The sequence below is a fragment of the Pseudopipra pipra genome, chromosome 1 (assembly GCF_036250125.1).
Source record: "Pseudopipra pipra isolate bDixPip1 chromosome 1, bDixPip1.hap1, whole genome shotgun sequence".
NCBI lineage: Eukaryota > Metazoa > Chordata > Aves > Passeriformes > Pipridae > Pseudopipra > Pseudopipra pipra.
The window spans coordinates 29,826,824-29,852,174 of record NC_087549.1 but is presented as its reverse complement, the minus strand read 5'-3'; the positions used below and the strand labels follow the sequence as shown (position 1 = coordinate 29,852,174).

The window sequence follows — 25,351 nt, the reverse complement described above, 5'->3', positions numbered from 1 at the left end:
TTATCTTTGTAAGTTTATTTATTGATGTTCCATGTTTTTAAACAATGTGTTCATTCATGTGTTTGAGGTGATTCATTTTGTCAGCGTTGCATTTATTATCTTTGCCTTACCCCTCAGTGCATTAAATATTTGTGTATGCGACCGTCCGGGGGGGGTTTTTTTGCCAGAATTCCTGGGTTTGTTTGCATTTTATTCAGTACATTTTGTTTATTTTAAAGTGTCAGTTCTGTTTTAATTAATAAATGTAAATCAGCACCTAATGCTAATTTGCCACTTGTTAACAATAAAGCAAATATGCTAATAAAACCTTTTGTGATGCACAAATTTTTGTAGTGAAATGCGATATTGTCTTAAATGACATAACGTAGGGGTAGGTGATGTAATTTCAGCCTTATTCAGGTACACCAGACCTGATATGAGGACCATCCACTGTCTTCTGCTGGTAGCTGGGAGTGAGCCACTTAGTTGTTATTTTCAAAGAATAGGGGTTTTAAATTTACTGGTGAGATGAGACTTGGATGAATAGAAACAAATTCCTCTTTTCATTACTCTCAGTGAGTTCCTCTTATTGAGCTCTTTTGTTTATTTGGAGAGAGATGGATTTGAAGCTAGACTACTCAGTGGAAAAGGAATTATCTGGGTGGATGCAGCCTAGGAGTTGTGGTCAATGGCTCCCTATTCAGGTGGAGGCCAGTAACAAGTGGTGTCCCTCAGGACTCTTGTTTTGGGACTGGTGCTCTCTAATATGTTTGTCAGTGACACAGACAATGGGATCAAGTGCACCCTCATCAAGTTTGCAGATGACACCAAGCTGAGTGATGCAGTTGACGCAAGAGGAGGAAGGGATGCCATCCAGCGAAACCTGGGCAAACTTGAGAATTGGGCCCAGAGGAACCCAGTGAGGTTCAACAAGTCCAAGTGCAAGATGCTGCACCTGGGTCAGAACAATCCCAGACATAAACACAGACTGTGAGAAGAAGTCATTGAGAGCAACGGTCCTTGTGGATGAAAAGCTGGACATCAGCCAGCAACGTGTGCTTGCATTCCAGAAAGCCAGCCACGTCCTGGGCTGCATCAAAAGAAGTGTGGCCTGCCATTCAGTGTGCAGAGTACTGCATCCAGCTCTGGGGCCCACAACATAAAAAGCACATGAACCTGTGCAGTGAGTCCAAAGGGCCACAGATATGATCAGAGGGCTGGAACACCTCTCCTTTGAAGACAAGCTGAAGGAACTGGGTTGTTCAGCCTGGAGAAGAGAAGGCTTTGGGGAGACCTCATTGTGGCCTTCCAGTACCTAAAGGGTGTTTACAAAAAAGGTGAAGAGGGACTTTTTGCGAGGGCCTGTGGCAGGACATAGGGGAATGGTTCTAAATAGAAGGAGGAGAGATTTAGATTAAATGTTAGGAGGAAGTTCTTTACTGTGATATTGGGAAGGCACCAGAACAGGTTGCCCAGAGAAGTTGTGGATGCCCCATCCCTGAAGTGTTCAAGGCCAGGCTAGGCTGGATGGGGCTTTAAGCAACCTGGTCTAGTGAGTACCATCCCTGCCCATGGGAGGGGGGATGGAACTAGATGATCTTTAAGGTCCCTTACAAACCTGTCTGTGATTCTGTGACGTTCTGTGATTCACCATATCTGCTTTAGAGGAAGGCAGATACATTTTCCCTTCATTTTTTATGAAATTCATTTATGTGCCAGGAGTCAGCAAAATTTGTTGTCACTGCTGAGATTCTATGATAATTGTCATGTTACCTTCCTCTTTATTATGGTTCACCATGAACATTTTAATCAGCAGGAAGAAAAAATCCCAATAAAAACCTAAATAGCTGTTGAATGAAACGTGTCGTAAAGCCAACATACCTTTTGCTCAGCACAAAGCCAGAGAGGTGGAATTGAAAGGAAGCAAAACCAGACAAGAGAAATTTACTCCTGCATCTTTTGCTTAAGAGCTACAGCTGTAAACACTTTTTTGATGGTGTAAAGTTGGTATTTGAATGTTCTCTTCCAGTGGCCTTCCTTGATTTGGCTTCCTAAGCACCAGAAATTCTTTCTTCTCATGAACCACAGAGCATTCTTGCTGTTAGAAATGTGCAACCCTATCTTACTCACGGGTTAATCATCCCTTGCTGCTTTCTTACATAAAATCATAGAATGGTTTAGGTTAGAAGGGGCCTTAAAGAACATCTTGTTCCAATGCTGTAACCCTGTCATAGAAGGCCACCAAATTTGTCAGACATGATGCAAATCGCCTCCTTATTTTTCATATGCCTTAGCATACTTTTGAGAAGGATCTGCTCCACGATCTTTCTGGACACTGAGGTGAGACTGATTGATCTGTAATTCCCCAGGTCTTCCTTATTTCCCTTTTAAAAAATAGGAGTTATGCTTCCCTTTTTCCAGATACTGGGAACCGAACTGCCACAACTTCTCAAATATGATGGATAGTGACTTAGAGGCTTCCTCTGCCAGTTCCTTCAGAACCCACAAGATACATCGCAACAGGTTCCATGAACTTGTGCACCTTCACGGTCCTTAGATGGTCTCAAACCTGAACCTCTTGTAACAACAGTGCTCAATTTTTTTTTACTAATTTAAATACCTAAGTTTTTTCCCTTGATACTGATGCCTAAAAAAAAACTCAGGGAGAAAAAAAACTCCGAGGCAACTTAAGGAGCTAAGGTGAAGGAAGGTTTAACGATGCCTCTAAGGCAATGGGGTTACAAGACGCGCGCAGCTCCCTGATCCAGCGTTACAATTTTATAATACTGTCTGTCCAATCCCTGATTTTATCCACCCGTTGGCCTTTACCCCAGTCCACCCCCGACCTGCCCCTTGGGAATTGGGTCTGGGGTTGTCCTGGGACCCTTTTCTTCATCATCTTGGTCTTCTTTGGAGTACAGAGTACATACAGTCACCCAGTTCTTGGTCGTATTTTGCAGTTCACGCTAGGGAGCAGATGTCCTTAAACAGAAGAAAGCCTACCTTGAAAGAAGACTAAATATGCCAAATGGAATTTAAGGGGGAATTGATAATGGGGAACATGGAATGGGGTAAGAGGGTTGGGTATCTGTGTTGCTACTGTGCTAAAGGGTGAGGGAATGAATGCAGCTGCTTCTAAAAATCTACATTTGCTACATTACTTCTAAAACTTATAAAAATTAGAAAAATCAAAAAATCAAAAACCTTAAGGCAACAATAGCTTCCCATAAATTCTATGTATTTCTAAATCATGGTTTTGTTCTACTCATATTACTGCTTTGCTGTGGCCAAATAAATAAATAAACACATAAATGAAAGTGGTAGTGAGGTAGGCGTGGTGGTGATAATACTATGCAAGTTTTCCCTTTGCCCATTCCTGCAAAGCAGTTTATTGCCATATTTGTAATTCCAGGAGAGACCAGAGGAGGTTCTCATCACTCTCTACAACTACATGAAAGGAGATTGTAGCCAGGTGGGGGTTGGTCTCTTTTCCCAGGCAACTATCAGCAAGACAAGAGGGCACGGTCTCAAGTTGTCCCAGGGGAGGTTTAGGTTAGATATTAGAAAGAATTTCTTTACAGAGAGGGTGGTCAGACATTGGAATGGGCTGCCCAGGGGAAGTAGTGGATTCTCCATCCCTGGAGATTTTTAAAAAGAGACTGGATGTGGCACTTGGTGCCATGGTCTGGTAACCGCAGTGGTAGTGGATCAAGGGTTGGACTTGATCTCTGAGGTCCCTTCCAACCCAGCTGATTCTATGATTCAAATAGAAGAGAACAAAGAGTGCAAGTCAGTGCATTTAGCAGTTAGTGTTTGCATGTAAATGGTGACTCAAGAAGTTTGGCAACAAGAATCAGACAGGCAGGATATTTATTAAGAGAAGTAATCACAAAAAAATCCATGATTTCTTAATCAGTTTAAATTTCTGTTCTGAATCTACCCTTGGTCTTTCCCCTACATTAGTCCTGAAACTGCTTTATTTGCCTCAAGATTTAAGTTGTGGGCTGCTGCTTAAGTCATTTAAGCTGACTTAACTTTCAGTTTTATAGTAGCTAATGCTGCATGTGTGTTTTTGTTTTAATTCACACTGCCGTTTTCTTGCCAAGTGGTTATTAGGAAACAAATCTTGGCTTTCAACTGTTCCTAAATTTCCAAAGAAAACCAAACCACTGTTCTTCAGTCTCAGAGACCACTTGAATCCTCAGTCTCCTGAGTTGTCTTTCTGCCCCTTTAGAGGAAGGGATTTCCAGAGAAGTCCTTGCAATAGGGGTTACATTAATTTATCTGCAGTATGATAGTTGGAAATGTTTCCCTTCCCCATTACATAAAAGATTTATGGGTTGGCTTTGGATTTTTTAAGTGTTTGGAGTTAAAGTTGCAATCTCTTACATGAAGAGCTAAAGAGAATATGTGAAAGTCTCAATCACAGTTTTACAAAGTTATCACTCCTACCTCATTGTCACCATAAATAGATGGGGGCTGGAGGGGGTTGTGATGAGCTGACTTTGGCTGGATGCCATGTGCCCACCAAGTCACTCTATCACTCCCCTTCCTGGCTAGACAAGGGAGAGAAAATAAGATGAAAAATGACTGGAGTATTGAGATAAAGCAGTTTACTAAAACAGAAGCGAAAGTTTGCATGTGTACAAGCAAAGAAAGAAAAAAGATTTATTCAGCAAGTGATGTTCAGCCACTTCCCGGGAAGCAGGGCTTCAGCACCTGTAGTGGTGCTCCAGAAGGCAAACCTTGTAAATAACAAATGCCTCCCCACCCTCCTCTTTCCCTTGGCTTTTATACCTGAGCTGATGCCATATGGTATGGAATATCACTTTGGCTAATTTGGGTCAGCTGGCCTGGTTGTGTCCCCTCCCAGGATCTTGCCCACCTCCACACCCTTCATGGGCAGGGGAAATGTCAAAAGACAGCACTGGCGCTGTGCCAGCTCTGCTCAGCAGTAGCCAAAACAATGGTGTGCTATCAGCATCTTTCTAGCTACCAATGCAGAGCACAGCACTGTGAGGGCTGCAATGGGAAAATGAACTCCATCTCAGCCAGACCCAATAGAGGGGTGTATTGCAGGGAAGCATGACATGTTTGCTTTGCTCTTAACCTCTTCCCTCACGGATTCAGTACAGCAGTCTTATTCCAGTCAAATACATAAAGCTAAATGCTGTTTCCAGTCAACTGAACAGTTTGAAGTATATCCCACCATTTTTTCAGGTGTTTGTTCTGAATACCAAAATTTTCTCAGAGTAGTTCTGCAGAAAGATGCTTTTAGCACAGATAAAACTGTTTATATATTGGTTTACTGTGAAACAGGAAACAGCAGGCTGGCTTAGCTAAAGCTTTCCCAAAGTGTTTAGTCCAGGGCAGGTGGCTGGTATGGAAATGTTTGCCTAAACTGGCCAGGTTACAAGCAGCTAAGAAACAGGTATTTTAAGAGGGGAAGTACCCAACAGCTGGAAGTTACATTACCAACTGTGCTTTTAATGACTGGCTGTGAAAAAAAGCTAAAAATGGAGTAGTGACAGTCAAAAACCGAACAGCCCAATTCCATATAAGACAAATATTTTATTACCAAAGGAGTTATAATATCAAAGTAAGAAACTGCAAAAGAGTTATAAACAACTATAAAAATACTTATATTTATCCAAAATTAAATATGAACACTTTATTAGTTAAATGCCAATATATTATTCTCTGACAATATTCACACATTTTAATTCATGGTTGTCTAACATCTTAAAACACGTTATATAAAATAATTGCATATAACAAATCACAATCTGAAGCTAAGAAATTCTAGCTCCTCCTGCAGCTAACTATGGGTTAACCAAATTCATAGGACTAGTACTGCTAGTCAGCTGAACAAACATACATTCAAGCCTCTCCTTTTTTGCCTTCCATAGGACTTGCTGTCTTGCCTCTACTTCAGAGAGCAGAAGCATGCTACATCTCTCAGAAATCAGTACCCTTTCTAAGTTTTTCAGAAAGTTGACTTCTTCCCTGCTCTTTCCAAACCCAAATCAGTTAGCAGACCATTTGACCTACACTGAAAACACTTCTATGTCAGCAGAACATACTCAAGATTAGCTGCTGCTTTGATAGATTGTTACTTTTGGATCTTGATGAGTTTTACATAGGTATAAGGAAACCAGCTACTTTTCCATACTGTTTTCTTCACCTGCAGCTTCTAAGATGATTTTATAAATTGCAGAAGACATGTAAATAGATTACTTTCATGTGATGGTATTATAAAGTTACTTGAAAAATCAGAATATTCAAAGTAGTTTCCAGAGCACAAAGGTGGGACACAGCCTTCTGTAGAGTTCTTTGTTTCACATGCTGGTCTTTTATTTCCACTTCTTGGACTTCAGCAGCTTGTTCAGTCGTTTCTGCTTATTCCATCTCCAGGAACAAGGTACAGTAGCTTTCCATCAGAATTCTGGCATAAAGTGTTTATATAAGCGAGCAAGGTTACTTGAAGAATGCATATAAAATGCAAAGGTACCAAGTAATGCCACTTCAAAAGAAAAGAACAGGATTCACCTGGAATCACCTGGAAATTATTTTTTCAAATTTATTCCAGCAGGATCTAAGGCTAGATATATTTTCTTTCAGTTCACAAACTTCTTGGTTACATTTCTTTCTGGACTGTTCACCTGTCTCTGTATCTTCTTTACTAAATACATTTACATGTGGACAAATCTGAAAAAGAACAGATTGTATTGTTAATTGAGGACTGCTTATTCTATTCCTACAGGCATCTTTTAAAACAAATCCATTCCATTCCATTTCAATAAATAATGCCAGTACCATGCATGGTAAGCCAGAAAGCTGGGCTGCTCACAAAGCAAGCCATGGCAGTACAGCCTGCATCACCCTGATGTTCTCACTCTGAGCAGAGCCCTGCTGCCACCCCTGCCCATGGGACTGGGAGAACATGGCTTTAACACACAGCAAACTAGGACAGCTGAAACCAGTGTGTCCAACTGAGATCATGTATGTCCTCTATCAGTGGTTTAAAATTTATCCTCCATTATCTGAAGGACTGGGAAAATAAAGCCTATTAAATTGTGAGCCAAACTTCGACTGCATGTGTTGAGACTGGTGTAACAAGACAGACTTGTTCTAGGGGCTGGTGCTGTGGCCTAGTATTCAGGATCTTAACCAGAAAAAACTACTGTGGTTCCTTTTTCATATTTAATGGCTACTCATAATTTTTTACTAAATTATTTTAATTGGTCTTCAAAATAAAAACAGGCATCCATGAGGTTAGGTAGGAGTTGCAAGGGTGACACTCTGACTTTATGACTTTGACTGGGATACCTTTTAAAGTAAGGCAAACAGTGGATTCAGCACAGGTGACTAAGCAGATCATCCAATATTACTTTGAAGATCTGGTCCCAGATTGTAAGGGTCTCTCCATTTCAATGAGTTAAATGCAGCCTTCAATCCAACTATTTAAGCATTATATCCTATGGTGCCTATGTGGAAACTTTTTGATGTTGGTTAATATTTTTGTGTTCAATAGGTAACACTGAGCCACACTTAAAAGAACACTCTTCCTTTGCTAAGGTAGCCTGTAGATAATTGTGCTACATTTGAGTGACACATTAAAAAGAAGATTCTGCCAATGGCTAAAAATCCAATTATTATCATGCCTAACTGTTCTTATTGAATTTGAGATACTGTAGTTAAAATAAAGACCAAAGAGATTATGGAAAAGAGACAAACTCCCCCCTAACTTTGTTTGTTAAAACAAACCAGATTAAACATTACTCTTAGGGTAGAACCCCAATGAGAAGTACCAACTATGATTTTATACACTGGAGAAGCTAAACACCTTCTTTGCACGAGTCTGGCCTTTGTCTTTTACTGGAGAATTAACTCAGGTATTTCAGTACTGAACCACAGTAGATATCTTCACCATAGAATTCCAGAGGCTTGTTTTACTTAGTCTTTGCACTGGGCTTAATGTCTATGATAAGACATGTGCTATACAGAGCAAAATTCCTCTTGCATATAACGTGTATGATAGTTGTACCTTTGAGAGGTAGATGTGAGAGTCTGTGTTGAATAGCTCTAAGCAATAAGTCAAATAGGTAAAATAAACTGTAGAACATCATTACCACTTACTTTTTCTTTTCTGTGTCCTTCACATTTGCACTTCAGAACCTGTAATGTCCCACATGAGACGAATGCTGCTTTCCATCTAAAGGCTTTGCTGATTCTTTGCTTATGAAAGAATCTGAGCATGTTGCATGCCATGCTCTGTAATGATTCTATTTCCTGTAAAGGGAGAAAGAAAAATGTGTCCTGAAAGGTCTGCACCATTGATTCTTTGCAATGTTGGTTTGTCTTTAAAAAAAAAACCCTCCATCAATTACCATTAGTTTCTTTTGCTTTCATAGTGCTAATCTTTTCCAATAAAACGCATAAGTACTCTAATGTACCTGCCATGTCTTCAAAATATTTAAAGAAGCAATTTGTAGTAGTTATAATAATAGCATAAGGATGTTAGGGAGAAATTACAGCCATAATGTAATCAATTGATGCTGTTAGGAAAACAGGAAGTGATTTTTGGAGTCAGTCCTTCTATCAAGTCATTATAAAATCTGCAGCAACAGCTGACAATTGTGCTTTCTGCCATTTGAGATGTGCCCAAACTATTATTTAAAGCTTTCAGATCTGAAGTGGAAAGCTTAGCTAATAAAAGTTTCTGTAGAAAAATAAAAACAGAGGTTGGGAAATTTTAATGTTTAATTCCATTTCCATTGTACTATTTGTACAGAAAAATCTTTATAGTAGAAAAAAAAAATCCACATTTCTTGGATATGGAATTGCTTAATATTTTAATTTTTTAAATATCAGTTTTCTTGACAAATTCTGTGATTCCAGAGTCATAAAAAAGAACAACCCAAAATATTATGATTTGACTATTAAAAGGTTATATTACTCTCTATCACAATATTTTTTTCAGGGACTGGAGTGTACAGAGAACTCATTTGATTTTATACTCTCTAAATTCTGAAAAGTTAAATTTTACCTGAGTATCATTGCAGAAAAACACTTTGTTATTTTTGTTCCTGCAGCACCTGTCACGATTCTGAGCAGATATATTTACCTGTAAAATATCGTATATGTTTAGACATGAAAGTACTTTTAATCAAGTGAGGAAGTTTTCTGCCTAACAGCCAGTGATGTCAACAGTAAATCGTTCTGTAGCATCTCCTCGGTCAGGGTAGCAGTGTTAGTGTACAGTTCTGAGCTCTTCCTCAGCAAGTAGGGAAATAAAACCCCAATCCAGCTACACTATCTAAAGGTATTCACAGAATCACACAGAATCACAAACTGGCCAAGGCTGGAAGGAGCCCATCTGGTCCCATGCCCCTGCTGAGACAGGGCCCCTAGAGCCGGTTGCCTAGGACCACGTCCAGATGGGATTTGAATATCTTCAAGGATGTAGACTCCCTTGGGAACTTGTGCCAGTGCTCAGTCACCCTCATAATGAAAAGTATTTCTGATGTTCAGAGGGAACCACTTGTGTTTCTGGTTTTGCCCACTGCCCCTTGTCCTATTCCTGGGCACCCCTGAGAAGAACCTGTCTCTGTACCCTTTGCCTCCTCTCTTCAGGTATTTATACACATTAATGAGATCGCCCTAAGCCTTCTCTTCTCCAAGCTGAACAGTCCCAGCTCTCAGCCTTTCTTTATTAGACAGATGCTCCAGTCTGTTCATTGTCTTCACGGCTTTTTGCTGGACTTTCTCCAGTAGCTCCTTATTTCTCTTGTATGGGGAAGCCCAGAACTGGACATAAATCTGTTAAATTTAAATCTTCATATTCTATCAAATTACTTTGTTCTTTGGCAATTTTGAAACATACAGCAATGGTTTAAATCTTAAATCTCTTGAATTTTAACACTGAATACATTAAATACAATGTTTGTCAATGTTCATCTCCATAATACATGACCCAGGCTCTAAACAGCTACAGCACTCACTTTGCTATGTACTAACAGAATATGGCTTAAGTAATATCACTTGCTCCTTTGTGTGACTCTAATCTTTATTAATGGTTTAATCTCTGTTGTTTTTTTCTTTTACTTTCACACTTGTCATCAAGATGTCAATGGAACCCAACTCAACAAAAGCTTCGTTTTCTTCTTCAGCCTGTATCCATATAACCCAACACAACCAGAAAGGCTTTGAAAAAGGCAGCTCATGACAATATTGTGTTAGATCTCCTCACTTAGGCGTCTATATGAACACATTAGACAACTTAATTCCTAAAATTTTTATGTATATTTTCATGTAACAGTGTCTATATTTTAGAAGGTCACCCAAGATAAATAGAATTTCATCCAGGAAGTGTTTTCAAAACCAAGACTTCAGGGAGTCAAATATTGACTGGAAAACCAAAAAACCCCCAATAAAACCAAACAAAAAAAGCCAAACAAACAACATTTGGAAGCTAATCTAATTTGGAAGCATGTCTTTGCTTGCACCACAACAGAGTGAAGTTTTGCTGCAGTCACACAGCACCAAAAGTTATAAATAAATAATTAATTGCACAAATAAATAAATAACCAAATAAGTAATCACCCTGAAACCTATATATCTACAACTTCAGTTGCTAACTGCTGCGGGATTTACCCATTCCCACTGGCTTCCTCAGATCACCTTTAGTATAACACACAGTAACCACTTATGAAGACAGTTTATTGGCTGTGACTAAACCAACCTAAGGGAAATCTGGACCTCAGAAAAGCCATTAGTGAAAATTAAATTACCTTACAGAGATCTACTATGTAACCCACTAGTAATCTCCATAACTGCTTCAAACATCAGGATGAGGGACTGAAAGCTATTGACTTTGGCTCTGCAATTGTAAGGAAGTGCCTAGTGGGCAGTTGCTATCACCCACACAGCACTGATTTTACATATAAGACAAACGAATCTCTCTTAAACTGGGAAAAATAAAGATTGAAAAATGAAGAAACTTGCGCAGTAGTTACTGGTACATGCCTGTTCTAGGAAGTAAAAGCTTCAGAATTCAGTACATTCCCATTAGTTTCACAAACATTAATTCATTATTTATTTATTTATTTTCATAATTTTTCATTTTCATATAGTCTCCTAAAAAACTCCATGTCTTAAAAAAAGCCTCCATAATATTTATTTAAAAATTACAATTAAAAAAAAAAAGGAAAAGAAAAAATAAGTACTTTCAAAATGTGCCTGGAAGAATGGCATTCTTCCATTCAAATCCTTGATGACATCATAAGGCACCAACTGCATCAAGCTCTATCCTACAGTTGGGCAGTGGCAAACCATTGCCACCTTCAGCCCAGGAAATTCCTCCAGCCTCCCTGACCCTGCAGTTTGAGTGGAGCTGGGATGCACCTCATGCCTCTCCACCACAGGAAGACAGCAAGATCTGCTTCCCAAAGGCTCTTATTTCTGTCATATTATTTTCTCTGATAGGTCAGCTATCCTGTAACTGCTCACCAAGAGGGTTTATTTTTGTTCTGTAGGAGATACTTGTCTTTGTCAGCAATAAGACAACAACTGAAGGGAAGAGTTGTCTATTCTAATATGACCATGAATATTTTCTCCAACTATGGTGCCTTGTTCAGGGTAAGGTCACTTATCTACAGAGAAGTACCTTTCTCTCTTCATAATCTCAACAAACACAACATGATCAGAATGTTAAATTATCATTCTCTGACCCTAGAAATATTTTGTTTCCAGATGAGGGCTGATGTGTCTTGGTAGAGGAAGGTTGGAAACCACTGGCATAGTGCTCTGAAGAATAGTGGTGGACTGCAAGTGTGAAGAAATACAGTGGCTTCTGATTTCACCTTTGGAAAAGCACTGTATACAATTTTGGATTTCGTGCAAACACATCTTGGTTTAAGACTGCAACAGAATTCTCATTGAGTGACAACCTGTCAGAAAAAATCCCATTTTCATGGAAATGCCTCTGCTAATCCAATTATGGTGTTTTCTCCCATGAAAATCTTGACAGATGAATGTAATTGTTAATAAATAATTCATGAAGAACAGTTGGAAGGTAGGTTTTGGGCACAGATTGGTAAACTGTTATGATACTGTTTTGCCAATTTAGAAAAGTTCATTCTTTGTTGGCTAAATAAGATTATTAATAGGTAAAATAAAAAGGAACTTTTATTTTCATATGAATTTTGTGCCTCTATGCATTTATTTTCAAGGGACAACATAAAACTTCAGTCAAGAAGTCTACAATTAGTAGAACAAATTACAAGTTGTGTAATGATAAAAACATACAAACAGAAGTAGTCATGAAATTACTTTAGAAAAGAGTACCTTTTAATTCAATATATCATCCTATTTATGGCCAAATGGTACATGTGTCTCACTACATGATGCACAGGCACAAATACCTCTATCACAGTATTCGTACATGCAAATAGGCAGCATCCACAGATTTCAGAGATTTTAGAGAGACTAAATTGTCACACCCCCTCAAATAAAGCCACTATTCCAGGATAACATGTGGTTTTAAATTGGTCTTTTCTTGTGTGTTAATGTTAGAGTTTTTATTAATATTTTCTATCATCTAAAAATAATCAACATTTTTTTGAAAGCCCAAGAGCTATTACCTACCAGCTCATTGATGTCGTGAATTAGTATGTTCTCATACTTCACATGGATTTCAGTTGTTTTATTTTCCATTGCGCAACTAGATGAATTCACTGGAGACAGAACAAGGAGCAGTGGCAGAACTGGAAGAGTAGATCTAAAAAAGGCTGGATTACAAGAAGAACAGTTAAATATACATTAAATGCCCCAGAGTGTATGTTTTATTTAAAAATACATTCTGTAGTCTGTTGAAATCGTTTAAAAGGGATATTCATACCAACAAATGACTAATCCTTCCTTGAGAGAAGGATTCTGCTCCAGATTAAGACACTGTTTGGGTGTCCAAACTCCCTCATACTCTAAGATGATTCAGCCAGCATTAGTAAGAGGATAAAACTACTGAGCTGACCAGCAACTTGGTGATTGCTTGGGCTGAATTCATCTCCAGGCTTCACTGCAAGCATTGGCAAGGTCTCTCCATTGACCATAACCGGCCCATAACCAACCCATAACCACCTCAGGCATATGTAGACAAGTAAGTGTCTTAACCTGCAGCTGAGTCTCATCCTGACTGTCCATTTTTCATTTGATAAATTCTACAAATCCCCATGAACACATCTTTACATCAAAGGCGTGTTTAAAAACATTTTCAGGCTGACCAAATGTACGAAGCCATACTAATGGCGATAACAAGAGAGCACAACCTTCTCTTCAAGATTTTTGCAATGTTTTGGAACAAATCTCGCTGCCCCCCTCTTTATTTCTCCCTTCAGTGTACTGTCTGGCTTTGCTCAGACCCCTGGTCTTCTGTCTTTCGATGACATCCAGGAAAACATGAGTTCTGTGAGGATAGGCTGAGAGAAAAGACCAAAATATCAAAAGACCCCAAAGCGACTGACAGGGTAACAGAAGGCTGCAGGTGACTGACCTGGTACTTGGAATGAAGGACTAGGTACATTAGGAAGCTCATAACTGGACTCTGGTCTACAGCTCAACTAGCCAGGATGATGCTTAAATGGAAGGTTTTGAAAAAAAAGCAAAGCTAGAAATTTCTGATGGGGGACTAGTGAAGATCACAGCAGATTGCTGGACTAGTACGAGCTGTTTCTGCCCATCTCTGCTACTGAGTAAGAAGAACAACTGCATAAGGAGTAACTATGGGGTAGAAGCCAGGAAAGGAAGAAGGGATGCCCTGACCCTAGCTGCTACTTTTCTTCCTCTATGGCAAGGATGGGGTGTTGGGTACAGCCAACCCTGCACTCAAGAGATGGAAACCTCTGGATCTGGGCATCACTAGCAATCACAGCCTCAGAGAGAAATCTTCAACAACTAAGAAGAAAGCAATGAAACTTGAGCATAATTTCTGCTGACCTACCTAACTTCTGTGACGCAAGAACCCCAAGACACACCACATGCTCCCAGCCATTAAAACAAACAGTCTGTTACAGCCCATCCCAGCCAACTCCAAACACAGAGTATACGCTTCAAAGAAGAAAGCATACCACTTTTCCTGACTACGAAAACCTTGTTTTTCTGATAGATTGCTTGTGAACACGCTGTAATGTACACCTCTGTCCTAGAAAAAGGACTGGAAAAGTTTTACACGTACAAGCTAAATCACAGAATTCTTCTTGTGGCAAGCTGCCAAATTTTAATGGGAAATTTGATGGATTGAAACCCAAATTTTCTAACGTTTTCAATATACTGATCAATGGAGGTCTATTAGTTTCTCAAAAAAAAAATCTAACCTGAAAAGTTAAGTGGATCTTAAATGGATCCTACATGTATAAATATGAAAACCATGTAAGGCTACTCTATTATGATCTTCAAGATCCAAGTGGACACACCTGACTTCCACTTTGTAAATCTCTATGCTAACTATAACTGTGTTGAGCAAATTATCAGTTTGAAAGACTAAGACTTAACATTTTAAGAGATGTTTAAAAACATGCAAGAACTCAATTACAGGACATTTTTCCAATCTCCATTGCACCTCTTGATTCCACTGCAAAAAAAAAGAACTGCAATGCTAGTTTGCATTGTAGCAGTAATACAAGCAACTTGGATATGCTGCTTCACAAACATGCTTCAAGAGACAAAAATAACAATCTTCTAATTTAAAACCAATCTAACTGACTCCATCACTTAAAATTTGGTTTGTTCAGCAACAAGTGAAGACAACAGGTGAAAACCGCAAGGTCACTTTTATTTCTTTATTTTTACTTTCTCTGTATTGTACAGATTGTGGGCCTTTTTTAAAATGAGGAAATTACAGAATCAAGGCAGATAGTGAGTTGCACACTTGTGAAGTCCCTTAAGCCTTTGCAGGACCAGGATCGAATCTGTTCAGACATTTCTGAATGAGTCCTCTGGAAGAACCATTAGACGAGTGTCATAAAAAGTTCTGGGAGCTTTATACTGAAAATCGAAAGGGATTTTCTTAAAGTTAGGTAACTTCAAAAGAAGAAGAATTTATAGCACTCCATATGACCAGCACTTCAAAAGAAAGAGAATCTGTATTACTGGTAATACCCCATCTTTTCAGTAAACTCCCAGAAACTCCTAAGTCATATCTGGAAAGCCCCAAAAATTCTCCCAGAAAAGACAGGAAGACTTAGTATTCCAGTATTTCCAAATAATTGGAAAATCCCTCTTGGATTTTTAATTTTAAAAAACCCTCCTGTGCATGCAGCCCGAGGCGCGCCCCCGGCCACACGCAGCGGAATCCCCGCAGCAGCCCCGGTCCGCCACAACCCACCCTCGCCTCGACGGGCGGCACCCTCTGCCCCTGGACCCGCTCCGCAGCCCGCAGTCCCCGGGCAGCGGGTCGCTGCCAGCTGTTCTCCGTCTGCCCCCCTGAACCCGTGCTCAGGGGCGGGCGGGCGCTCCGCGAGTGAGACCCGAGGGCAAAGCACGGCCGGCGCTGCGCGGCACCTGCTTCGGGCGCGCCCACGGGGCGGCAGGTGCCCACAGCGAGGCAGATGCCCACAGGGAAGCTGGTGCCTCCAGCGAAGCTGGTGCCCACAGGGTGGCAGATGCCCACAGCGAGGCAGGTGGCCACAGGGAAGCTGGTGCCCGCGGTGGGTGCAGCGAGGACCGGCGCGGGGTAATGCTTCCCGCAGCTCCCCCGCCCCGCGCCGTCCCGCTGCCTCTGCCACTCCCGAGCTCCGCTTCCCGGCAGCAGGCGGGATGGGAACCGGACGCTTTTACTTTCATTCTACGAGGAAAACTGAAAAAAAAAGCAAAACTGGGAATTTCCCTGACCGTCACCATGAGTTTAAAAGGCACCGGGCGGCACTGCGCCAGCAGAGCAGGCGAGACGGCGCGGAGACAGCGGAGCCGGTGAGGAGACAGCGCGGCCGGGGGTGCGGAGCGGCGCGGAGCAGCGCGGCGGAGCCCAGCCCATCCCAGCCCAGCGCGGGAGGCAGGTGGAGCGGGGCTCCCGTGGAGCGGGCTCTTCCCGCCGCCGCCTTCGGAGTGGAGCGGTGCGGTGCGGGGCTCGCTCCTTACCATGGAACATGGTCCGCGGGGAGGATGTCAGGGAGCTGCGCCGACGGCTCCGCGGTCATGGTGGCGGCGCCGTGTCGCCCATGACGCCCGCAGCCCGCGGAGCGCCGCGCAGGGGCCGAGAGGGGCCGCGGCGGCCGGGCGGGGCTCAGCAGCCCCCGGCCGCCCGCCCGCCGAGCGGGGTCGCGGCGCTGTCAGAGGCGGCGGCGGGACGGCCGGGCTTTGCCTTTCCCATGGGGCTCCGCCGGCCGCAGGTACTTTCACTTTCTGCTCCGCCGCGGCGGAGCTGCCCGCGGATCGGCGGGCGGCGGTCCGGCCGCCGGGGCTGGAGGCATCCCCGCTCCGCTGCCGCAGGGTCGGGAGCGCCCGGGACGGACGTCGCGGAGCGGCTGTGGCGGGGCCGAGCCGTGCCGGCGGGGTTACATAGAGCCCCGGCTACACGCCCAGTGCCGTGTGTGCGGCCAGGGAGGGAAGGATGGACCTTGGCAGTGCGCGTGGAAAGATCCGCTCATACGCGGGGAGGATATCCTAAAAAAAAAAAAAAAAAAACCACACAACACCACTCCGTGTTGTGGAGTCGCTCTTTTGGAGGAGAGGCTTGGTCTGAGAGGTGCTGCGCTGCCCCGTCGCTCCCTCAGCTGCCCTTGGGTGGGTTGTGGGAGGCGCGACTGCCAAGAGGGCTCCGTGTCAGTTCAAGGGTTACTCCAGGCTTTTGGCACGGGGTCAGAAGCGGAAGGTGGATGTTTTTTTTCGGAGTTCTTCGTGTTGTCCCTCCCCCCCACCCTCCCGGCGGCAAAGTTTATCCTGAGAAATATGAAAGGATTAAGAAAGGGTGGTGAATGGCTCAGGAAGGTGTTTTTCTTTTCCTGCTCTGCGTGAGCGCAGAGAGCTAATTCCATAATCCTGCTCCCTTCTCATTAGAGTGCTTTTCTAAGGGGGGGAATAGATATTGGAGTGTGAATATCAAGGAGCAAATATATGGACTGCTCAGGATAGTTTCCTCCCATTCTCTCTCATTGAAGTTGTGCCACTTCATTCTTCTGTGCGGAGATACTTAGTCCTCTTTATTGACTCTGAATTATACTCTGCTTTGGATCGGCTATACAGTTCTCATGAGTTTTTCTTTGGTAAAATTAATGAATCCTTCTTCAGAAGTATTCTGTCAAGATTCAAAAAGGAGTTGGTTTTTCCACCCCTTCAGCTTTGTGCTGGTTGACTTTACTAATAATTGCACATCACTACCATAATACTCAGGCAAAGAATAATGATTGATGTCAACACAGCTCCATACAAGGAGCAAGCACATGTCATTGCTTGTTCCGTTAATGAGTGTGAGGTTGGATGTGATGGATTGTTCAGATCTTGAATCTGGACAAGGATTTCGACTCACTAATAGGAAAATGATCTAGTTCTTACTGTGTCTTAAGTTGTCACTTTTTTTTTTCATTGATTGTTTTCTTTTTTGTCTTCTGTCAAATATTGTCTGAAAACATCCCTCTGTATATTTGAATTTGCTGCCATGTGCAGGTCAGAAAATGTCACAGGACTCTTGGAGGGGATTCGTACCCGGTGTAATCCAAGCAAATTTATCTCTTTCTAGGGTCCAGCACTTAGAGACTTGCACTTTCAATTTTTCAAATGTTTTGAAAAAGCTGCACTATAAAGCTCCAGTCATGCAAAACCCCCCAAAATCAGCTTTCCTTCTGACAAGTAGTTCTTCCAATTTCTTATGACAGTACATGTGTGCTCACAAAATGAGGTAGTTTATGCAGATGTTAGTAAATTGTCAAGGTGTAAAATATAAAGGAAAACTTCTTTAGCTGCTTTGCTTATGTTACTTTCCTGGCTGAAACATCAGGAAGACTGATATTTGCTTCAATTTTTTTTTTAAATAATGTGATTGATACAAGAAGTCAGTGTAGCAGCTTTACACATTAATGGAAACATGACTCCGAAAGGTGCTGGAGTCTTAAAAGGAATTGCGCTCTCTTCTTCAGTAGTGGCAGAGTCTTATTTTTTTTTTTAGGATGAAAAGTCTGTTAAATGTATAGGAAACTTTTTCTTCAGTCAAAGTGACAGATAGTTGGTGTGATCTTTACTTTGCCCATATCGTGTATTTGGATCCCAATCAATCCCTCTTACATGACCTAACCCTCTACTGTGGCATAAACTTGTGATATAGACATTATTTGATATATTTGTATGTAGAGGGTGATAAACTATTCAAGCTTTTTTTGTTACTTTTATGTGCTTTAAAAAATATTTTGAATCACTATATGCACTTTGTTTTCAAAGTGCTTCTTTTAGTGACTTAACAATGTTTTTTTCCTGAAAAGGTTACCTGCAGAGCAATAAAATTCAAGTGTTTAGGAGAATATGTTACTCAGATGCAATTGCATATTTTTTAAAGGAAAAATAGATGTAATATTAGAAGAATTAATATAAAACCAATTATGTGAATATCACCTTAACAATACGTTTTTATCAAGAAATCGTGAAAGGACTACTGAAGATATAAAAGTTTATCCCATCTGAGACTCACCTTGTTTAAATGACTGGTATCAATTTGCCCATTTTGGAAAACACAGTTGGTGCTGAGCTGTAAATAGAGACCTCTCCCTCTGGAGTTGAATTAAGCTGTGACTTGACTGTGGCTGGGGGTGAAACCTTTGGGGAGAGAATAAAATTGAAATATTTCTGTAGAATTTCTAAAATGTTAGGTCTCCCACTTCTCTATAATACCTTGACAATTTTTGGACCTGATATAATAAGAGATATATTGGCTTTACTATGTAAATAGTTTTACCAAGACTCCAAATAAGCGATCTCTGGAAAGAGTGCAGGGCACTGCTGTAAATGTGTGCAGTTTTTTCTTTCACAGTGTATTCAAAAATAACTTTTTAAACAATAAAAGAAGGTACTGCATAGCTAACAACTGCAAGGCACCAGTAATTTTATCTGTTCATGTGTGAACATATTCCATGATTCTGTTCAGTACACTTCCTGAGGATAGTTTCTTTAAAAAAAGTTTAAATTCAGATATCCAGTTGTCTGCTGACCTGGTCAAATTTATTCTTAGAAAGGCAGGCATTACATATAAACCTCCAATAGAATACTAAAATTGTTGGGTAGCTACATGATTGCAAAGCACATAATTTCTTGTTAAGATTCAGTTCTCTAAAGACTAAATACTTCTGAGAATGTTGCTGTCTTTCTGTAGCTGTTACTTGTCAGCTTGAAAAGGTCTTTTGATCATGACTTTAGATTTGACTTTAGGCTGCTTGGAAACTTACAGCACCATTGATTATATTAGTGTATAACATTAGTTAAAAAGTTATAAATTTTTTATTTCATTTTGGAATAAAATGTACCTGCTGCAGTTGTCACAAACTAATGGGACTCAGGAAAATGTGGCCACTGTTATTATGTTCTTATTTTTAAGAATAAATGTGTCTGACACTTAAATTGTTCTCAATTAACTATGGGGGATGGGGAGAAGAAGAAATGTATTCTCCCCTACTCCTCCCTCTAAATAAATTAACTGGTGTTCAGAGTTACATTTATTGTGCACCCAAAACTCTGATTGATACTTGGGTCTGGGAAGTTCTGATCTTCTGTTGTATTTAGGCAAAACCAAGGGATCTAATCTTGTCATTGCACCAGAACGCCCATGTTTTTGAATTACTGTTGCTACTTTTTTTTTCAGTGCTCACCTCAATGACAGGACAAATGACTTGTGTACAAGTCTGATAAACTGATTATCAGACTGATAAACTGATTATAATGCAGAATTATATCTTTCATTCACTCAAATATAATATATGTGTGTGTTTTTCTTTGGTGAGAATTAAATAAAAAGAAGAAAACAGTATTTCTGGAAAATTATTTAGATAAGAGTTGTGAAAGTGTGTGAAGCTCACAGGAAATTTTTATTATCAAGCTGTGGAAAAGAAGGGGTCATTACGTTCTCTTCCTGTCTTGCTGTACAGGAAGATGCTAATAAAGATTTCATCAAAAGCAATATGCCAAATAAAGGTATTTTGAGAAACCACCACCAGGAAGGGGAAGTTTCCTAAGAGCAGCACTACCAATGTGGAGGACATGGTGTGGTGTGAGGCAGTAGTAGTGGGAATCAGGCTCCTCACTCCTGGCTGCCAGGGGCACTACCCATGTTCTCATCCCAGAGCCCGGTGCATGAATCAGGCTTTCCCCTGGCTTCCCTCAGTCACGAGAATTGTTTCTGGTCTTTGTTTGCTGGCGCCTGGGGCGTGCCTGAAACCCAGCTGGTACTGTGCCCCTGGGTCACATCTTCTGCTTGCATCAGCTCCGTGGCAGTGAGAGGCTCCAGTGGGCCGGTCCTCTCCGCTGAGTGGAGGCTTTCGAGCTGGTTGTTATCTGTTTTGGTGCCTCAGAGGAGACTGAATGTGGGAGAAATGAATATTTCAGCCGGGACAAATTATGAAAATCCTGTTCCTTCTTAGTGAGGCACAGAAGAAACAAGGACTTGGGGGTGGGTTTCTGTCAATGCATATTCTTTTGCTTTTCCTACTATAAAAATGCTGTTTTAGGGAGGAGGGGAGGTTTGGTAGTAGACCAGCAGTGGTCCTTGCAGATATAAACCCCTATTGAAATTATGAAAATTTCATTGCGTTTCAGGGCCTTGGAGTTTCCTTTGGTTTTGTTGTTGTGCTTTTAAAAGCTTCTTTTCCAAAATGATAATCAATTATATTTTATTAATTGAGTAAACCTATGTGTCTTTGAGTGGTCTCTCTTTTTTACAAAATTACATGTACAATACAAAAAAGCATTTATGGAACTTTTTAATTTTCCCCTCTCTTCTTCATTGTCCATTATTTGTCTTGAGAAAATGTGTTTAGTGAGTTGGTTTCAGGCAAACTGTTCCTGAAATATTACTCTATTTTTTCCATTTCTTCAATTTACTTTTCTTTTTTTTCTTTCTTTTTCCTTTTTGATTTTTTTTTTTAAGAGAACTGGAAGTCTCTCTCCTGGTTTTAAAGGCAGCCAGAGAGTCACCCTGAAAAGTTATAGCAAAGTCATTGAAGCCACTGTGCTGGGGAGTTAAATTAAATCTGCAATTTTTTAGAACCAGTGTCTACCTGAGGAATTAGTTTCAGACATTAAATCTTGGAAATATAGTACAAGGTGCTAAAGGTTTTTTTTATCTTTGGTTTGGATTAGTGAATGTGTGTGTCCTGTTACAACAATTCCATTGAAGATTTAGGTCTGTTACTAAATTAATTGAAAGACATTTTTTCTCCATCTGAAAGAAGTGTTTGGTTTTTTGGTTTGGTTTTTGGTTTTTTAATCCCTTCTCTGAATAAATGCTTATTTTAGGAAAGGATATTCTGTGTCCTTCAAACACAACATAAAGCTGACTAACTTCTCCAAGTGTGAAAACAAACTTAAATGTGATGAATTCTGTGAATTTTAGGGTTTTTTTTTATTTTGCTACCCATTTCTTCCCAGCTTTGGTATAGTTTTACTTGATCAACTTTTACTTGATTTGTTTAGTCCAGCAGTATGTTTAAATCCATGTACTTAAAAAAACTTATGAAATGTACCCTTTACCACCAAGAAGCTGCATTTATTGCATGGTAGTAAATTATCTTGAAGAGGAAGTCTTCTTAAAACTGATTTAATAAAAAACAATCAATAGAAAGAAATTACTTGAAGCAGAGAACTCTTGTTGTGTGGACTTTGTGGGTCCAATCCCACAAGCATGTGTCTCTTTAATCCAATTTAAGCATACCTCACTTACATGTTTATTTTTAAGCAAAATATTAGTTTGCAGATTTGAAGCTTGAATGCAAAAAGAACGTTTTTCCTTCGAAGATTTGAGTTATCTCTGACATTTATTTTGCTGCTGTCTGGAGTCACCCTAAAATAATTCCAAACACATATCTATCTTTGAAGGTTACAAATTACATTGTAATAGTAGTGTAAACCATTACAAATGTGTCTTTCTCCATTGTTTGCAGTGAGTATGAGATCTGTGCATGGTTATAGTGGGAGGAGATGGTTAAGAAAGAAGAAACATTACAATTAAAATATGATGTGTTAATGCAGTTTGCTCAATAAGCATCACTTGACAAATCAAAACAGTTGGTGCATGCTGAGACCTGAATTTCTTTTTTTAACAAAGTACGCTTATATATTACGTGAAGAGCAAGCCAAAGCATTTTGTAAGAACAGTGTGCAGGTACTGAATCTTTTGTTTTATCATATCCACTTTAAAGGGCTGACTTGGAAACAGTGAATGGATATGTGTGTGCTTGTTCTGTGGTGTTTGAGCCTTTTAGTACCTTTGATTTGTGTTTTCTCCTTCAGCAGGGGTAACAACACTGTCTTCAAAAGAGTGATCTGAAATTGTTCTAACCTACAGAAAAAAGGATCAAATAACAACTTAAGCTTTAAAACTGAAGGGAATAAATGAGTGAGTGGTAAATAGTAGCTTTTTTAAAATTGTTTTAAATTACATTCAGAAATTATTCTCAAAATATTAAACAGTGGCAATTTTCAAAATGATGGAGAAGAACCAAAGCTAAATGTGATTTTCAAGACTCTCTTTGCCTCATGTCCACAATTACTACTGTCTAATTAATCAGTCTTTAATAGGCTGTTGTGATTCGGAAACACGTTCTAGAATGTTGCACTTCGCATTGCAGATTTGAGTCTCTTTCAAGGTATTAAAAAGGCATGTAATTTTGCAGAAACAACAACAATAGGAGGGGCAGCTAATGAAGGTTGGTATATCAATAGTAAAGGTTTCCTGACTCAGCAATTTTTAACCCCTTTCTCTGCAGAATTGTTGAAGAAATGTACCATATATCTCTTATTTCTTATCCATGGCTTATTTGTTGGGATTCTGGGTCATACGGTTTTGGAAAGAAAAATAACTTGCCAGTAATTCACAAGTTATTTCACAGGCAGAGTTACATTTTACCACCTGTTTTGTCTGATGTATTTTTATATGGGCACTGAGAAGCTGTGGCATTTTCTGTGTGTCACACCCAGTGCTGTCTGTTATCTTTTCTGCCCCAGATGATACAATTTAGTGCCTTTTTTCTGTGTATGGTTAAGATTAGGGCAAGGCTGTGAGCAAGGCAGCTGAAGATGTGTCTAGGTAAGACTGTGTGACTGGGACATTTAGGAAGGTGAATAAGGGTTTCAGCAGGGGGATATGGGTCTCTTCAGGAGTGCTAGTCCATTACTGACAACCTGGGCCCCTAAATCAGGAGTGCTTTGTAAGGTGTTAGAACTACCACACCTTCTTCCACAGAAGAAAAACCTTGCAGACATCACAGCATCATATACACTGTCTTTAGTTGCTTCTGAGAAACACCCTAGAAAGGGATCCCTGTGCCACAGTGTTCTCACATTTGTCTTATGATCCCTTAAGGCACTTCTGGTACAGAAGTGTGGTACTAAGTGTACACATACTTGGGGTTCTCCTGGGGAAAATACCAGTCTCAAATCCGTGTGACATTCTTCTTGCACTTATCCTGCCCCAACTCAATCTTCCTTATGCCCTTCTCTGCTTATAAGGGTCTTATTTGAATGCAGATATTAGCCAGTGGTGCTTATAACACAGCTTGTGAACCTGGACAAAAAGTCTTCCCCAGTGCTTATTGGTGAATATACTAGCAGGTAAATACATCAAAGCTGCTTCCATGGATTTGGACTGAGGCGTAAAGGAGATGTATGGACAGCTTCCACTAGTTGCAGATCCTGGGGCAAAAGCTAAAATTGCTGTTCCCTCCATTGTCCTGGAGGGAAATCCTGGGGAAGGATTCTGGAATAACCTTTTACCGGGTGCTGGAGTCAGGCTTAAGCCACTAGAAGATTGCCTCTCTCTGACTCTGTCAAAAGATACCTTTTTAGCCATTGCCCTGCAAAGAAACCCCCTATTGCCAGTAACTTCTGGTAAGCAAATTACCTAGGAGCTTGGCCAAGAAAACTTACATCCTACAGTGACCTTTCAAGCTTTTCTAAATCTGAGATGGAGATCTACCCTGCTGTGGTCATAACAAGACAGGGCAGCCCCACTAGGGAGGGGGAACAGGAGGATAGCCTTCTGCTCCCTGCCTTCGGAGATGTTTCCAACCCAAGCTTCAGAAAGTGATCAAGGCATTTTCCACAAGACACATGTATAGAAAATTAAATGGGATGCCCACTTCCACTCCTTGAATGTCTGGATTCAGTGGGATACGTACCTCCTTTCTGGTGCCAATTAAATCTGTTCTTCGCCCTTTTCTAGAGGCTTTTCTAAAAGCTGCCAGGTCCAGAAAAGCAAAAAGTGCTCAGTATTATCAAGGCTGGAGTCCCCACTACTAAGCCCTGGTGCACAGGTTGGATGAGTGCCTTAGGAAGAATCAGGGGGAGTATCCAAAGACAGGCTAGGACCAGACCAGCTGGTAACAAACTTATTAAATACTCAGGGATTCCTTCCCTCTCTTTTCAGTCCTGTGCCCAGGATGTGCACCAGGGATGCACACCCTGGTGTGCCAGCCTGAGAGTGCTGAGAAGGAACTGGCTCCATAGGAATGAAAAGGTGTACTGTGTTCACAGGGAGCTGTCAGTGCAGCTTCCCAGATTTTCTGCACCATCTATGGATGCAGAGGAGTAGAAGGTTACAGCATTTTCCTTTTCCCTCCAGAAACACTGTGTGAGGATACTTTGTGGTTATCTTGCCCCACCACAGGCAGGAACTGAAGATCATAAATATGGCATATTGATATTACTTTTACAATAGTGTTTAAAACCTAGTGAGACGGTAAAGTGAGCATGATTTTTGCAGTGCAACACCAGTTGTGAAAATACTGGAGATCCTCTTTGGATAAACTCAAGGACTAGCCTGTTTTTTTCCCCTCTGCTCACCTGGGCCATATGTGTCTGCCAGGGACTGAGGCACTGCTCAGCACCTTGACCTCTTACAGTGTGTTGGCATCACTGCACTCAGAGCAAACAAGGAAAGAAGTTACTTAAGAGTAAAATGACAAAAACTTGCATACGTATGCAGTGCGAATTGGCATCACAGCCAGCATAGGTTTTTCCTTGTCAAATTACAATACCATATTTGACTGGTCCTGTTCGAACATGGGCACCAAATAAATGGGAGGAGAAGGGGAAAACATGAGTAGTCTGGAAATCACTCTCATCTTTCACTCAGGCAGTGCTCTGCATGCTGCTCTGAATGTGAGGCAGGCTGTGGTTGTGCTAC

The 25,351-nt window shown here is 40.8% G+C and overlaps 1 protein-coding gene across 1 annotated transcript; it reads right to left on the bottom strand.

The window, feature by feature from the left end:
• Positions 1–5,563: 5,563 nt before the first annotated feature.
• IL7 (interleukin 7) lies at positions 5,564–16,802 on the bottom strand. The gene is made up of 6 exons (XM_064650231.1): positions 16,114–16,802; positions 12,628–12,770; positions 9,029–9,106; positions 8,119–8,271; positions 6,529–6,687; positions 5,564–6,424 (listed from the first exon to the last, which is right to left on the bottom strand). Exons 1-5 carry the CDS (start codon positions 16,121–16,123, stop codon positions 6,535–6,537), a joined length of 537 nt encoding a protein of 178 aa, XP_064506301.1. The 5' UTR covers positions 16,124–16,802; the 3' UTR covers positions 5,564–6,424; positions 6,529–6,534.
• Between the last annotated feature and the right edge of the window lie 8,549 nt (positions 16,803–25,351).

What these genes read in the sequence shown, in the direction of transcription:
- IL7 (XM_064650231.1), bottom strand. An exon ending in TTTTCTGCAATGATACTCAG is followed by an intron (nt 8,272 to 9,028) that starts GTAAAATTTAAC and finishes CTCCCTTTACAG; the next exon opens with GAAATAGAATCATTACAGAG. An exon ending in AAGGACACAGAAAAGAAAAA is followed by an intron (nt 6,688 to 8,118) that starts GTAAGTGGTAAT and finishes GTTCTTTTTCAG; the next exon opens with ATTTGTCCACATGTAAATGT.